We start from the raw sequence: 17,459 nt of genomic DNA, 5'->3' as shown, positions 1-17,459 counted from the left end.
GACATCTAGAATAATCTGGTTAAAGAATGCTTCTTTTTCTATTTGCCTTTCAAAACCCACTTATAAATTTGCACTATTCTTAGAATAAAATGCAAACTTCTATTCTTACACAGCCTTTAATTTCATTTTATGTGCCTCTATTCTCAATCAAGATGATCTAAACACAATGCACCTTTTTTCAGCTTCTTAATCATGTACTTCCTCACCTCAGTTTTTACACATGCTGTTACCTCTACTTAAAGTACTCTTCCTTAACTTCTTGCACAGCTGTCTCCTCATGGTTTAAGTCTCAGATTAAATAACCTTAATATACTACTGAATTACTTTATGGCATCTAATAAGATATTTGCAAACTGTGGTGTTTAAATATTTTTTGTCTGTTTTTTTCCCCAGTGGGATTGTAAACTCCAAGAAGGCAGTGAGCCTGTTTTGCTCACTCTGGTACCTCTAACACCTCATGTGGTCTTGTTCACTCAAGTTCTCTAATGCATCATATAGTAGACACTCAATAAATATCTGCTAAATGAATATAAAGAATAAATAAATATTTTTGTTTCTAATTCTATTTCTGAGTTTTAGAAAGCTTTAACTGGCTTTCGGAGTGAGAAAGTTCTCAAAAGCAATGGACCACATTCCAGAGAAGAGGTGTAAACTATACTCTTTAAGAGACATAGGATTTAAGTGGGCTATCAAAGCTACTGCTAGTGCTTATATTACTACTGACTATAATAAAAACTTGGGAAAATGTTAATACTGTTATGTAAAATATCAATAATTACATGCCAACAGTGCAATTAAACATACCTTATAAGCCATTTCTACTGCTTCCTTTAATGTCTTATCCTTATGAACCTCCAATTTATTTTCCATCATCACTTGTTTCACAGGATGCAAACAGAATAATTTTATCTAGAAAATGTAAAATATCATCATTAACTCAACAGGTCATAAATCAAACTTACTTCTTTTGTAGACAGTATTTTTTCCTAATAGTCAAAAATATTATAATTAAAAAAAAACATAATTGGGATCATTCTCCATCTATTTATCTCACTTAATAATTGATACTGTCTCGTGTTATAAAAAAATTCAAAATCATTAATTTTAACAACTGTATGTTTCTTTATAAGCATGTATCACAATTTATGTAATAACTCTCCTACTGATATATATTCAAGTTGTTTCCAATTTTTCTGTAATTTGGAAAATACTGTGGAGAATGTCCTTGTGGTCAAAATTTTTACCACATCTGTCATTATCTCATTAGGTAATATTTTCTTGAGAGAATTATATAAAAGAATATGAATTTGCTTAAGGCTCTTGATAAATCCTACTCAAATTCTAGGAAGAAAGGTTTTATCAATTTATACTTGTAGCAGAATGTTACAATGTTCATCTCACTGTAACCTCAGCAGCACTGAGCATTATCACTATGTTACTGGTTTTTTGTTTTTTGGTTTTTTTAAGTAAATTTATTTATTTTTGGCTGCATTGGGTCTTCGCTGCTGCATGCAGGCTTCTCACTGCGGTGGCCTCTCCCGCTGCAGAGCACGGGCCCTAGGCAGGCGGGTCCCAGCAGCTGCGGCACATGGGCTCAGCAGTTGTGGCTCACCGGCTCCAGAGCACAGGCGCAGCAGCCACGGTGCATGGGCCCAGCTGCTCCGTGGCATGTGGGATCTTCCCGGACCAGGGATTGAACCCACATCCCCTGCATTGGCAGGCAGACCCCCAACCACTGCGCCACCAGGGAAGCCCATGTTACTGGTTTTTTATGCATAAAAGGAAATCATTTTACCTCAGTAATATAGCTGGTTATACTGTTTAATGATCATGATGGCATAACTATCTACAGAATCAACCCAATGAGTCAGTGATGAGAACTGCAGTTAAGCAAAGTTCAATAGCACTTTTTAATTAAAAGTAAAATTAGGAAATCTAACCTTGCATGTATTGCGCTCAATTTCTCGTTGCCTCTTTTCTTGTTCTTCCAATTCTCTCTCTCTCTGCACCAAATTTTTAATATGTTCTGGATATTCATCTACTTCTAGAAATTCTATTAATAGTAAAAACAGGGTAAAACAGTGCCACTGAAATTGAGCTTCCTTTATTTAATTTTGTTCTACTATGTTCCCAGAGTATACACTTCTACTATAGCTGTTATCAAAATATATCTCAATTACATCAATCTTTCAACTTGGAACATGAGCTTCTTCCAGACAAGGGTGAAGAGGTAGTTGATAATGACACATGGTTAGGTCTCAAAAAAGCCATATCTTTATCTGTATACCTCTTGGCTCCAGACAACTCTGGTATGTAAATTAAGATTTTTTAGAATGAAAAAGCCTCCCTTAAACTTGAAAATAACAGCACTTCTGATTTCAAATAGTGCTATCACCATCAAATTGTATAACCCTGGGCAAGTTTACTTCTCCAGACCTTGGTTTCTTCAGCTTATTAACAGCACCTTACCACAAAGAGTTATTACCTGGGATATAAGGAAATGTAATAAATACTGTTGATGCTCTACTACTACAAATGGTATTTATTTGTTTACTATTATTCACTAATATGATTCTCTTTCCTTTGTTCTCAAAGTAGTCTTTTAGCTGCCTTCTAATCAAAGAACTTCATATGTAACTCAAAGTATTCAAAGTGACAGTATGAGACTATAACACTGTTTAATAAAGCCAATGATTGTTAGGCATTAAACAGGGAGAACAATTTATATTTTAAAAAATCATGCCTCTGTGGAAGGTAAAAATCCACTGTTTACAGAAATGAGCTCCAATTTAAAAAATATTCCATATATCATACATACAGTGCCCCTTGGTGCTTCATCACAAAACTAGAGTTGTGAGGAGCGGATAAAAGAAAGCTGAGTTACTGTACTACATGAAATATCTGGAATGCTGGGTGTCACAGAGGATACACAAACTATAAACCTCGCTCCGCCTCCAGGTAGCTATGACCTTGGACAAATTACTCTTTAGGGTATAGCTGCATTATGTGTAAAGTAAGAATGAATACTTCTACTCTGAAATCTCTGTTCTGAAATGACTTATTATAATTTCCTTTTTTCTTTCATATAATTACACAGTAAATTATTGAACAGCCTCTATATGACAGACCCTGTATTATATCATTGGTGAAAAGATAAATAAGTCCTAAGCCTTGCACCAACTGAATTCACAATCTGATGAGAGTTTACGAAAATGTAAACAAAAACATTAGACTGCTTAAAACAGATTTACTCATAGTAGTTTCTAAACAAAGGAAATATATTGAAATCAAAGACAATGATTATATTAATTGTGAAAAGAATATGAGCAAACACATCACCTGTGTATATATCGTATGCACACACACACACACACACACACACTTTATACACCTATGTGCAAATACTGTCTCGGTCACGATCAGAGTTACCAAGAAAACACAGGAACTGTAATTTTTTAAAGTAGCAGTTACGAAAGGAAAAAAGAAAGGCAAATCCACATGCTGTGTATACAGGATTATTTTTAGGATCCCTAATAAAATTAAAATCTAATAAAGGATGCATACTCGACTCATAAAACTTTACTTGCTTTTTAAGCAAATAAGCAAAGATGTTTAACTATAGTATGATACTAAATGCTTAAAATTTTATCTCATTTAATTTTTTATAATAATCCTATAAAATACTACAATTATTCCCATTTTACATGTGTGGAAAGTAAGACTTAGAAAAGTTAAATAACTTGTTCTGGGACATGCAGATGGTGAGTTATGGCTGCTACACAGATCTGGAGACTATCATCACTGCACCAAACTACATATAATACAATCTTACTGCAAATAAATATCCAACGTACGCAATGCAGAGTAAGTTTTGTCTCTTAGTGTATTAAAAAATAGTTCAACTTTTTTCCAAGTGATTTTACCAGTTGGTATTATCTCATAACAGTCTTTATAATTAATTCTTCCACACATAAAAAAATTTAATTGTCCTATCATTTAAAAGTAGTTATCTGGGTTTATAAAACTTGCAAAAAAACTGGTTTATAACACAGACTAAAATCAAGTAACTATATGTCAACATACTTGCATTTCTTGCTGGGTCCTTCAGTCTATATATCAGCATATATGCATTTGTGGAGCTAGTAAAATATAAAAAAGATTAATAGGGACAAAAAGTAGATTGTAAAGATTCCATTTCCTAGCATCAAATATTTATTTTAAATAGTTTTTTTGTTGTTTCAAACAATTAGAAAATCATGTAGCTGTTCTTGTACAGGTTCAGATTTAAACGTTCTTGAAAAAAAAGGAGACTACTTTGCTTTTACTGACATATTTATGAGAAAATCCCGTATCTTTTCTTGGTAACGTAGTAAAATCTTCAAAAAACCTTTGTCCTAGAATGAGTACTACAGGTAAGTCAGGAGTCAGCAATTTTTTTCTGGAAAAGGGCCAGACAGTAAAAGTCATAGGCTTTGTGAGCTATTCTGTGTGTGCTAAAATTACTTAACTCTGCTGTTGTGTGGGAAAAGATCAACATACAATATTTAAACAAATGAGTATGATGGTGTTCCAATAAAACTTTATTTCCAAAAACTGAAGGCAGGCTGAATTTGGCCCATAGGTTATAGTTTGTTGACCCTTGGGTTAAACCTCTTTAGTGATAAAAAAATGTTGAAAAGCTGTAAATAATTCTAATTTATAAACAGAAAAACTTAGGAAGTTATTTACCTTGCAAAAGCACTGGAGTAATAGCCTCTGCTTCCTGAAGATCCACCATGTGTTTTCTTAATGTCCTCTTGTGTTATCTAAAAAGTTGTTACATTACTTACTTTTTTTGTAAGATCTATAACACCATTACTTTTATGTCAACATGTAACAAGTTTTAACCTCAGAGTTAAATGGACCACCACACAGATAACAGTTCACAAAATGTAATCATAATCAGTGGCTACTAATGGCCAATCTTTTCTAGTGCTCTTAAATAGACAGCCCGTGTGAAGGCTCAGGGCAAGAAGAAAACTGGGAGTCTAGCTCTGCAAACACTCAGCAAGCCCAAAATAAAACAAAATAAAGAAACAAAGGAAATTTACTGAAAACAAAAACAAAAGAATGACATCTGGTATGTCTTAATGATTTGGTATGCTTCAACGGACAGACTGAGTCTCTCATTTTTAATAAACCCTGCTGTTGATGAGAAACATCCCTACTCCTGTCTTTCAGAATAATAATCTTAAAAAATCCCTCCTTACCCTGCTGACATGTTGATCATTGAAGCTGTACCACTGCTCATCACTGAATGACTTTATACAAGCATAGTAATGACCACCAGCAGCACTCCCTGAATGAACCATAACTGAGAAGAGCTCATAGATCAAAGAATTCTAAAGAAAAGAATAAAAGTAAGTTAGCACAGAGGAAAAACACAAAACCCTAATTTGTATATTTCCTATTCTCTACTAAAACACAGGGAACTAACATGTTAGTTGTCCTCTGTATTTATGGCAAGTCAACTTTTCTCTAAGATCATTAAAATGGTAATTCACCACATAATTTTTATATACCACAAGTTTCATTCAGTGTATTCCTTCACATTTTAATTATGCTATAACCTCTAGAACAATGCATAACTGAAATACAAATTTATATATTTATGTAAAAAGAAAATAACAGTCTGAAATTTTAGAAGGAGGTGTTAAACATGAGACCATTCTGATATGCACATCAAAATCAACAAATCCCAAATAACATTTTTAAAATTTCAAATAAGATTCCACTTCCTTTATAAAAGGGCTAAGGTATATAATTATTTTGAACATCTTCTAATTTATTTATGTAATATCTGTGATACAGTGATCTATTGATTTGATAACTCTAAGGTATGCAAAGCTGGTTCAACATTAGAAAATCAACCTATGTAAACCAGGCTAAAGAAGAAAAGTTACATGATCTTACCAACTGAACCCAGAAACAACATTTGACAAAATCCAAACCCATTCATGATAAAGACTCTCAACAAACTAGGAAGAGAGGAACCTCCTCAAACTGATAAAGAACATCTATAAAAAAATCTAGATCCAATATCATACTTAATGGCAAAAGACTGAATACTTTCCTCCTGAGATTGGGAATAAGGCAAGAGTGTCCTCTCTCACCACTCCTATTCAACACTGTATGGGAAATCCTATCCAGTGGAATAAGATAAGGAAAACAAAAAAAAAAGATAGACATAATTGTCTATATAGAAAAACAGGTTGGGGGTTGGATTTAGCTCTTGAGCCACAGTTTTCCAACCCTTGTTTGAATGCAATGTTCTCTACACTAAGTTATAATGTATCCACTACATTATTCATCACAGCAATTCACACCTCATCTGTCTGCCCTGAAAGAAACAGATAATTTTAAAAGGTAAAGGGTAGTGGTAATGGTGGTGAGACTAATGGTCTTGATCTAAAAACAGATTTATGCAAGTGAAACTCCATTCTTAAATACTGCCTTAAAAAACCCCTATATTTAATACGACTCTGTAAGACTTGAGCTAGTGATCAGTCTTCACACTGGTGATTCATTATTCACACCATGCTCAAGACATCTGATCTGTAATTCTCCCCTCAATAAAGCAAATTATACAAATGTGAAAGAAATGGTTTGATAAAATCTTAAAAATCACTGACCTAGTAACAAAAAAATTCTATCCTAGATATTATCCAGTCTTGTAGTTTTCAAATGATAATCCATGGAATTGTATCATTTTTTGAAGTCTCTTAAGGGCTGTCATAGGGGAGGGGAGGAAAACTGAGGGGTCCCCTACCTAAAAAAGATTAGTTCTCTTATTGTTTCAGGAAAGGTCCCAAAGCCAGAATTTTTTAAATTAACAAATCTAGTCTAATGCCTTTGTTTTGCTATATGAGAAAACTCTGATATAAGATTTAGAGGCTTGCTGCTACTTTAAAGGCAAAATGAAGTGGTTTCCTCACTACTAGCACCCTTTCCACACCACCACTTAGCTTGCTTCAGCGGTATAGTTCAGCCTCTCAGAAATTAATGCTCCCACCTGTAAGTAGTTTTTTTCTAAAGTTTAATTATGACCACATATATGCATAAAAATAATAGCAATTAAATTTCTTTTAAAGAGAATTATATAGCAGTTCAGAGATTACCTTACTTTCTCTTTCAACTAAAAACCACCAATTACAAAAAGTACCTTTTCAAGTCCAGGTTTTGGAATCTTTTCAGTTCCACTATTGCTTTCAAGGCAGATCCCTTCATCAACACCATCATCATTGGAGAAATCATTGCTCATTTGATCACTGTGACAACTGCCTTCATTTTCTGCTCCACTGTCAGTGCAACTTTCAGTCTGAGGAGATTTCTTAATAAAACATAATTATCTTACAATTATAAGCTAAATAAAGGGAAAATATAAACCTTTCAATCTATATGCTGCTTTTCCACATAATTTATGATGCTATTGTTAATAAAAATACTTATTCTACTTTAAGCAAATTTATTTTCTCTTAAAAAGTGAGACCTTAAATAAAATTAAACAAAAGTGTATTTTAAAAGCATTTCTATTAACAACCTTAAAATTTTAATACAACAAATTAGTGTTTCAGAATTCTATTAAACCCCATTTATGTTTACAGCTGCAAAGTAACTATATAAAATTACCATTTCTTTCATCAAAACCATAAAAGCAGAGAACTTATGCTCCAAAATGAGCTTCTGTTGTTCTCAAATCCCAAAAGAATATCATCTCCTTTCTTGAACAAAAAGGTCAATTCAGTTTATCACTATGCTAGGTATTACAGACAATTAGAAAGAAAAACAAGACACTGTATCTATCCTCAAGAACTTTATACTCCAGTTAAAGGAGGGGGAAATGTAACAACAGTAAATAATACTTTTCCATGCTTTTATGATTTTTAAATCCCTTTCAGACAAATTTAAAGAATTCTTCCTAGAAATCCTCAAACAACTCTTTCCTCCCTTTTCCTTTAATATTTTATTTTATAAACTGATTTATTTATTTATTTTTGGCTGTGTTGGGTCTTCATTGCTGCGCGCAGGCTTTCTCTAGTTGCGGCGAGCGGGGGCTCCTTTTCGTTGAGGTGCACAGGCTTCTCTCTTGTTGCAGAGCATGAGCTCTAGGCGTGCGGGCTTCAGTAGTTGTGGCACGTGGGCTCAGTAGTAGTGGCGCACAGGCTTAATTGTTCCGTGGCATGTGGAATCAATCTTCCCGGATCAGGGCTTGAACCTGTGTCCCCTGCATTGGCAGGCAGATTCTTAACCACTGCGCCACCAGGGAAGCCCCTCCTTTAATATTTTAGATACAGAGTTTGAAAATTCTTCTCTAAGATGTAGGCACTTTATATGTTTAAGGCATTGCCTATAAGTTCTTGAATTAACCAAGCAATATGTAGTAAGTACCAACTTCTTGCCAAGAATTTTGTTGTAAGAACTGCACCTAACATACAGTCTTCATCCCTCAAGAAAGTTTGGTTCAAGGAAAAATGGAGGTGAAAACCAACTTGAGAATCCTACACAAAGTCCAAAGAGATCATCCCTGAAACTCCTTTTAACTAAGCCAGAACATCTTCTCTTCTTCCAAGAAATGGACCTAAAAGTTCTGGTCAAACTTTGTATCTCAGTTTTCCTCCCTTGGAAAAGACTTCCCTTTTTAAGAAATACATTTGGAATATACAGAAAACCCATCTAATACTCATCTCTGAGTAGGAATCTCCCTTGAAATTTTGGTATACTTTGGACAGACTTCCTAGCTTAAGCACAGGTGTTTGAGATATTATTTCAAATTAAACCTTTCAGAGAATGTTACCTGGTCACAGGTACCATTCAATGAACATTTACTTTAAGGCAATCTCATCTTATGAAAGCTATGAAAAGCAATTATCATCCTTACTTTACAGACAAGGAAAGTGAGGCTCAGAAAACATTTGCCACTTAGTACTTAAGAGCATAAATAAAACTTGAGAATGTTTTAAATTATTTTTAAGCCTCCGGGAAAAGGTATTTTTAACTATTGTGATGAATTCCAATCAGAAAAAAATACTTCATGGCAGTTTTGAGAATAAGAAAGATTTATCACTCTGTAACAACTATGTTAAGTCATTGTAAATATCCCCAATAATTAAATCAGAAGAGTTTCCAAGAGAACAGAGTGGGACATTATGAATCTTTTACTGGATAAGGACAGAGGAACCAGATAGTTGGGGGAGGTCAATGAGTGGAAGAAATTAATGAGCTTTATGTGTGCCCTCAAAGTTCCATTCTCAAACTATATTTAAATAGTTTTAAATTTTTTATTTTAAAAGTTTTAATTTAAAAATAAAACTAATTAAAAAAGAAACACAGAAAAATACCTTTATTACCTAGCTTTCTAACCTAGCCAATTTAAGCGCTGGTAAACCTTAAGGGAGAATAACCCAGAAACCTTAATGCTTGAAAAAGACACTAAGACAAAACAAGAAATTAAGGCCATACTACCCAGTTTGCTCGTTCATTCAATATATCTGTTCTGTGTTTATCATGTGCCAGAAACACAAGTGCAGCCCATCTCTAGACTGGTATGTTCCAATAACTAAGAAAGTTATGAAACATAAGATTATCACACAAATTAAAGAAATAATTCCAGAATTTAATATCCTTTTTGTCATTTCAAAGAATATCACAAGTTACTCTGATCAAAGAAGAATATCTGAAGTATAATTTATAAGTATTCACCTCATCTTCAACATCAATAAATGTACTCATGTCTAGTTCCTCGGGAAATGTCATCCGATCATTCAATTTAATCCTGTGCATGGTTGTATAATCAAAATCAAATCTTTTCAGTTGTAAGGTCAGCAGATAAGGGAAATGCAAAAACCGAAGACCCTAAAAAAAAAAAGTGTGGGGGGGAATCTATTGAATATTGAATATTATCTCAGATAATTAAGTATTAATTTCTAAATGGCATCTACCTTTCGTGCATCACACTTCTTCTTACAACGTTCACAAAAATATTGATTTGGGCCATCCAGGATCTCTGGCTGAATAAATGCATGCAATGCTTCCTCCTAGTTAGAAAAAAAAATTGTTTTATAATTATTGTAAAGTATTATAATGTTAACGACAAAGTCCTGAATATAAAAACACTGCAATTACCAAAATACTTATATGTAGAACAGCAAGAATATTAGGAATTCAAAATGCAAAAAGGGGGAAAAAAAGTATCAACAGCAAAATGATGTTATCATTATAAACACTGAGCAAAAAATTACTTTATTTCATTCTGTATGAGCTCTACGTTTCCTAGTGTTGCACATCAGTTAGTCATTTCTACCTAATTTTCATAGACTTTATGTTGTGATTTTTGGTTAAATAATCTAATAGAAATCCTCAATCTTTAGATTAAAAAGTAATTCCATACTTCTTAGAAAAGCAGTTGCATGTGTCACTGCATCCTTCTTGTAAAAGGAGACAATTTTAAACTGCACAGTTAATAACCCAGCACTCTGAAGAATTTATACTATTTGTACATTAAAAAATCTAATAATTATCCTTAACCCCTACATTTAGGGTCAGTCAGTAAGCTACCACTGCACTAATTATAAAGATTGAAAACCACTGTGCAACCTTCTCACTGCTTGTCAGCTACTGCTCCATTTGAAAATGTATGAGAGATGCTGGATTGTTCACCTAGTGGAACCATGTTGTTCTCTTTTCTCCATACAGCTTTAAGACAGAAGTAAGAAACCAGTATGAATACTGTTGAAGAATCAGTAGGCATAAAATTTTTATTGTAATTTTTCATCATTGATTTTTCACAATTAAAAAATTTTAGTTGATACAACATACAAGATTGGATTGCACAATTTCATTTGATGTCATCTATTTTCCTCAGACATGGTCTAAGTAGAACTACTGACAATATTTATTACATATAAAGAAGAAGTGGAATCATTAAGACAAAGTATCTTCAAAAAATTTTTGATATAGAACAAGTTGTTCCTCAAAAGATAAGTGAGCTTGATCTAGCAAAATGGACTTAGTTGTAAAACAGCTAGCAAAGCATATAAAAACTACTATCCACATATTGCTTGGTATAGCTTATTTTGGAATAAGATAAAAAATATGAAAAAATATACAAAATGCTTCTAACTTCATCCATCTCCTATTTGGTCCTCAGAACACAAGAAGAACCAATGGGGTGGGGAGGGGGACCAAGTAGCTGGCTTTTCTCCACATAATCAAGTGTTTTACAGGAGGTCATAGGAAAGGACACATTTAGAAAACGATTTTTTTTGGATTTTTTTCCCATATTTTTAAGTACTAAAAAGGCAAATTCTTTAAAAACATGAGAGGTAAAAGCTTTAAGAGCAATCACATCTATAGCTTAACACAGACTGATACCAAATCAGCTGAGCTTTCCGAATGGATTACTGAACTGTTAAAACACTCAATATCTTCAAAAAGCAGGGGGAGGGTAAAGGGAGAGTGAGAACATTATGTAACTCAAATTCTACTTTACTAAACTAAGCTATATGTACGTATTGATCTCTGGCTTATAGTTCACAGCCAGAGCTATCTTTTTTTCTTCTTCTTCTTTTAAACCCGGAGAAAAGTTTAAAGAAAATTCCCTTAAACGTTTTACTTAGACACACCAACTTTTAACATTTTGCTACCTTGCTTTATCATTCTCCCACCCACACGCACATTATGTGTTTTTCCGAACCACTTGAGAGTAGGTTCATACATGCTTTTCCTCTTAATACTTCAATGTGACTTTTTAAGAAAAAACATATTCTTACATAAACAGAAGAGTTATCAAACTCAGGAAAATTTAATATTGGTAAAGTACTTGTGTCAGTTCAGATTCCAATTCTGTCAATTATCCTAATAATGTCCTTTATAGTATTTCTCCCCATCCAGTACAGAATCAAATCCAGGAAAACAGACTGCATTTGGCTGGTTGTCTGCCTCTTCAGATTCATTTTGTCGGGTACAGTTTCAAAGCCTTTTGTTCATAACATTAACAATTTTGAAGAGGCCAGTTATTTCATAAAAATGTTCTGCAATTTGGGTTTGTCTGATGTTCCTTAGATTCAGGTTATGCATTCCTTACTAGACCAATGTAAGTAAGTAATGATGTGTTCTTCTAAGGGTATCACAGTCAAAGGGCAAGATGTCCCTAACATCCTTACTGGTGATATTAACTTCAATCACCTGGTCAAGGTGTTACCCAGTTTTTTCACTATGTGGTTATTATTTTTTTCCTCTTGTGGCTAATAAGCAATTTGTAAGGAGACACTTGGAGACCATACAAAACTACTATGCTTTAAAGATCTTTCCACCTTAGTTTAGCATCCACTATTGGATTCTTGTTTAAACCAAATTTTAATATAATGTTTGTTTTATAAGCCAACTTGAAAATCTTTTGCCTTTAACAGGCAATTTAAGCCCATCCATATTTAATATGACTGATGTTTTGTTTCATCTCAGTCACTATTGTATATTTTAACTACTCTATTAAGTAATATTTACTGTGTTTCTTTTTCTACATGGTGTTTTTGCTATTTTTTACATTTTCTTTTGGTATTTAGGAAGGTTAGTAATTTTTTTCTAGTGCATTTATATGTACTTTTGTTAGTGCCCTTAATCCTTCCTTTTCCTTACTTAAGCTTTTAGTGTCTGGTCGGCCAATTTTAAATGGTAGCCTTGGTCTCCCACCTATTTAAGTCTGTGATCTCATTCTACTTTCCCTTCTCACTCTCTTCCTTTTTTAAGAATGGTATTCTCTGTACGTTGTTTAACATGTAACATTTCATACTTTCTTTTTTCCATGTCCTCACCCTTGTTTTATTTAGTCCTTAATTCTACAATTTAGTATATTAAATGCTCACGGTCCTTTTGCTGAAGCTTCCCCAGTGGTCTCTTGGGTGGATGGAGATCATCCTCCAACAAACTCCTCAAGAAGGCTTATGGATACAATGGTCTATGAGTTCTTCAATATTCAAAAGTTGATTTTCTACTGCCATAATAATTGAAGAAGAACTTGGCTGGATAGCAAATCCTTGGCCTGTACTTTTTCTTGATTTTCTTGAAATTGCCATGATTTGCATGTTGCTCTTCAAAAGTATGATGCCAGCCCCATTTGTCTTTCAAGTTTAGCAGTTTACTAAAATATGTCTCAGTTGATCATTCCAGGCCCATTTTTCAGGTACAGTGGTGGGTCCTTCAAAAGGTAGATTTAAATTTCCCCTATTTCCAGAAAGTGTTCCTGGATTATAGTTTATAAGGTTTGTTCTACTGAGTTATTTTTATTCTTCACAGATTCCAATTATGTTGGACCTCCTTTGCCAGCCTTTCCTTTCCATCACTTGCTCTGAGATCCTAATTTTTACTTCTTTATCTCATTTTCATTCTATGTTCTTCCTTAGATTTTCATTCCATTCTATTTTCTCTTGAGCATTTTATAATTAATTCTTCATTTCTAACGTAGTCTTGTCTTTTTTTAAATTTCCTTCCTGAGTTTGATCAGCTTGCATTGCATTTCTTGTTTGCTTGGTTTTTTCTTTAATCCATTTCTCTCCTTAAATTTTTGGATACCAAGTTCTGTTCTGCTTGCTTGAGAATACTTAACTTAGTCTAGACTACTGTGTTACAGTATGCTACTTTGTGGTTATTTTTCTAAGGTTTTGAGGTTGTGTGTGTATAGATTTTCATCAGCTGAAATGATTTAATACATATTTTCTGTTTTCTTCCAACACTGGTGCTGTGTAAGTTTGATTTTTCCCTTACTCATTTTGTGGACAGCATTCTTTAGTTTGTGAGTACCTTCTGTCAACTTAGTGAAGTGTAATTTCTTGAATGGGTAATGGGGGAAAAGAGGTTGGTGTCTTCTTTCATTTTGCAGAACCCTTTATTTTTCTTCTTCTTCTTGTTTTCTCCTCACTGCTAGGACTCAGTGGCATCACCCCGTCTCTGTTTATCTCCTTCTCTAGAAGCAAAATTCCTCTAAGGCTGCCACTTCCTAAATTACTACATGCTCTAAAACTCCTTCCTGGTAGCTGGTATTATAAACTACCAAGTCCCAGTCTGTGTTCACTATTTTGGCACATACTGTTGTACTTTCTCTTTTTGAGGGTGATTCTGTCTTCATTTTGTTTAAGTCTTCCAGTCCCCTCTCTTCTGTTTCATAGTCTCTAAAACATCCCACTTCATACTCTCCACATATACAGACTTGCAGCAGTAGTGGAAGCTCCACTGGCACTTGATAAGTTTGCTACTTTCAGGTAATCTGAAGTTCATGTCATTGTCTCCTAGCAATCCAGAAAGTATGGGTTAGTTGGGTTTCATTTGTGTTCCTTCTAGCCTATGGTTTTGGGAGGATATGTGGAGATATGGAGATTGAGGTAGCCACCATTTTCCTTTAGATTTAGAAAACAGTTAAAGCTATATTAATAATTTTCTTTAGCCTCTTATTCATTTTTTAAAAAGTTGACCCCAGAATAATTATAAATAAAATTATTCAGTCATAAAAATTAGCTTCAACTCATCTATTCATTCAACAATTATGTAAGTCATGGGCTAATGTGGTTATATACATTTGTCTTCACTTAATGTGATGTACAAGATAACTAAAAATCATGCCAAACTATATTTTAGGTAACAAAAAATAAGTTATGGATCATAAAAATGGAAAATATAATAAACATTATGCCTTTATTAATACACACAAAAAAACTACTGCTTACCACGAGCTGTCCTCTTGAGTACGTTATTCTTGTGTCATGTTTCCAAACTAGCTTTGGGTCGACTGTGATTGTTTTTCATCATTCCAGAGTGAAGATAATAGTTTTATTTTCTAGAGCTTACACCTCCTTATATATTATACAAAGTGTAATTGTGCAGAGTTTTTTAGACCCTGATCTCCAGCGTTCAGAATAGAACATAGAGAATTCTTACATCCTTAGTTCTCTGAGTAAGAAATACAGAAAATCTAGGTACAGTGCAATCAAAAGATAGAACCAAGGAATGGTATATAAATCCTCTCACTTATTTTTACTCTTAACTTATATATAAAATTCTTTCTCCATCATTCAACATCTACTTCAGCTTGAATGAAGAAATGGTTGCTAAAATATAATACTTTATTTTTCAGACTGAACTACTGAAGATAAATTAGAACCACTACTGATAACTATTTTCTGATTGCGACATACTTAGCAATTCTGTGCCATTGAAATACAGTTACATGTCTTCTTTACAGAGAGTCAACTATCTTTCCCAGAATATATAGTTTTATCTTTAAAACTAGGAAAAGAACTCTACTTTTACTTAAGTCATCTACTTTTAATTGCAGTTGTTGTGATAACTGATGATTCACATACAATTATAAGAAATAATACAGAGCCTCCTGTACACTTTGCCATTCCTCCATTTGATAACATTTTGCAAAACTACAGTATAATAACACAATCAGGATACTGACATTGATATAACCCACCAATCTTATTCCAATTTTCTCAGTTTCAGTGTACTCATTTGTCTGTCTATGTGTGTGTAGTAAGTTCTTTACAATGTTATTACCTGTATAGGCTTATATATCCACCACCATAGTCAAGAGACTGAACAGTTCCTACACCACAAGGATCCCTCATGTTGTCCTTTTATAGTAACCACCTACCCATCCTTCCCCTGGTGCCAACTAATCTACAAGCTCTGGCAATAATTAACCCATCTCCCAGTTCTAAAATTTTGTTTTATCAAGAATGTTATATAAATGGAACCATATGTAACCTTTTGAGATTGGTTTTTGTCACTCAGCATAATTCCCTGGAGATTCATTCAAGTTTCTGTGTGTATCGGTAGTTTGTCCCTTTTTATTGTTAAGTAGTATTCTATGGTTTGTTTGTACCACAGTGTGTTAAACCATTTACTTGTTGAAGGACATCTGGGTTGATTCCAGTTACAGAATATTAAAAATAAAGACATTATGAATATTTGATAAGTTTTCGTTTCTCTGGGATAAATAACCAAGAGTACAATTGCTGGAGCTTATGATAATTTCATGTTTAGTTTTATGAGAAACTGCCTGTAACTTTTCACATTCCCACCAAAAACATGAGTGATCCAGTTCCTCCACACTGTTGTCAGCTTTTTGTGCTGCCATTATTTTTTATTTTAGCCATTCTGTTGGTAGAGAGTGTTATCTTCATTATGGTTTGAATTTGCACTTCCCTAGTGATGTTGAACATCTGTTCCAGTATTTATTTGATATCTGCCTATCCTCTTACATGAAATGTTGTTTATGTCTTTTGCCAACTGTCTAAATGGACTGTTATCATTTTTTACTATTGTGTTTTGAGACGTCTTTATGTATTCTAGATACTAGTCCTTTGTCAGATATGGGGTTTCCAAATATGTTCTCCCAGTCTGTAGCTTCTCTTACCTTCATCACATGGGCTTTCAAAGAACAAGTGTTTTAAAATTTTGTTGAGATACAACTTGTCAATTTTTCCCTTTCTGGATTGCACTTTTTGGTATCAAGTCTAAGAATTCACTGCTTGACCCTTTTTCTAGAGGATTTTTCCCTGTGTTTTATTTCTAAAAGTTTGTAACTACATTTTTTTAAAGTCTATGATCCATTTTGAGTTAATTTTTTTACAAGCTGTGAGGTTTAAGTAAAGGTTCATTTTTGTATATATGAATTCCTAATGGTTTCAACATCATTTGTTTAAAAGACCATCCTTGCTGAATTGAACTGCACTGTGCAATTCTAAAAAAATCAGCTGGGCATGTTTATACGGATCTAGTTCTGGGTTTTCTATTATGTTCCACTGATCTATTTGTCTATTCCTCCAATACCATACAGTCTTGATTACTGTAGCTATATAATAAGTCTTGAGATCAAGGAGACTGATTTCTCCTACTTTATTCTTTTTCCAAAATTCTCTTAGCTATTCTAGCTACTTTTTTTAGAATGAGCTTGAAAAATCTTCTCAGATTTTGAAAGGAATTTCATTAAAATTATACAATTTGGGGGAGAATCTACGTCTTTACCATGTGAATATTCCAATCAATGAGGACAGTATGTCTCTCCCTTTACTTAAATATTCTTTTCAGAATTTATAGTTTCCAGCACATAGGTCCAGTACATATTTTGCTAGATTTACACCTAAAGGCTTTTTTTGCCCCACAACTATAAATGGTATTGTATTTTTAATTTCACTTTCCACATTTCATTGCTAGTAGTTTTGAAATACAATTGATTTTTGTATGTTTATCTTATATCCTGCTACCTATTAAACTCAATTATTAGTTCTAGGGTTTTGTTTTGGTAAATGTCTTCACGTTTTCTATACAAAATATTATGCTGTTTAAAAAAGGTGGGGGAGCAGGTAAGAGTGGTTCAGGATGGCGGAGTAGAAGGACGTGTGCTCACTCCCTCTTGCGAGAGC

At 33.6% G+C, this 17,459-nt stretch overlaps 1 protein-coding gene across 10 annotated transcripts in view; it reads right to left on the bottom strand.

The window, feature by feature from the left end:
- The window catches only part of USP47 (ubiquitin specific peptidase 47), a 122,117-nt gene that overhangs the window by 23,388 nt on the left and 81,270 nt on the right, over nt 1-17,459 (bottom strand). For 9 of the 10 annotated variants that reach the window (XM_032639103.1, XM_032639110.1, XM_032639111.1 and 6 more), the window contains 8 exons: nt 9,978-10,073; nt 9,739-9,891; nt 7,202-7,369; nt 5,250-5,381; nt 4,729-4,805; nt 4,084-4,139; nt 1,941-2,053; nt 805-909 (listed from right to left, as the gene is read on the bottom strand). In XM_032639103.1, the coding sequence (XP_032494994.1) occupies nt 805-909; nt 1,941-2,053; nt 4,084-4,139; nt 4,729-4,805; nt 5,250-5,381; nt 7,202-7,369; nt 9,739-9,891; nt 9,978-10,073 (900 nt within the window). The remainder of the gene's footprint in view (nt 1-804; nt 910-1,940; nt 2,054-4,083; nt 4,140-4,728; nt 4,806-5,249; nt 5,382-7,201; nt 7,370-9,738; nt 9,892-9,977; nt 10,074-17,459) is intronic. The other variant, XM_032639106.1, reaches the window with a different exon arrangement.

The sequence above is a fragment of the Phocoena sinus genome, chromosome 8 (genome assembly GCF_008692025.1).
Source record: "Phocoena sinus isolate mPhoSin1 chromosome 8, mPhoSin1.pri, whole genome shotgun sequence".
NCBI classification, from domain to species: domain Eukaryota; kingdom Metazoa; phylum Chordata; class Mammalia; order Artiodactyla; family Phocoenidae; genus Phocoena; species Phocoena sinus.
The sequence above is the reverse complement of the archived record's forward strand: the minus strand, read 5'-3'. Positions and strand labels throughout refer to the sequence as shown.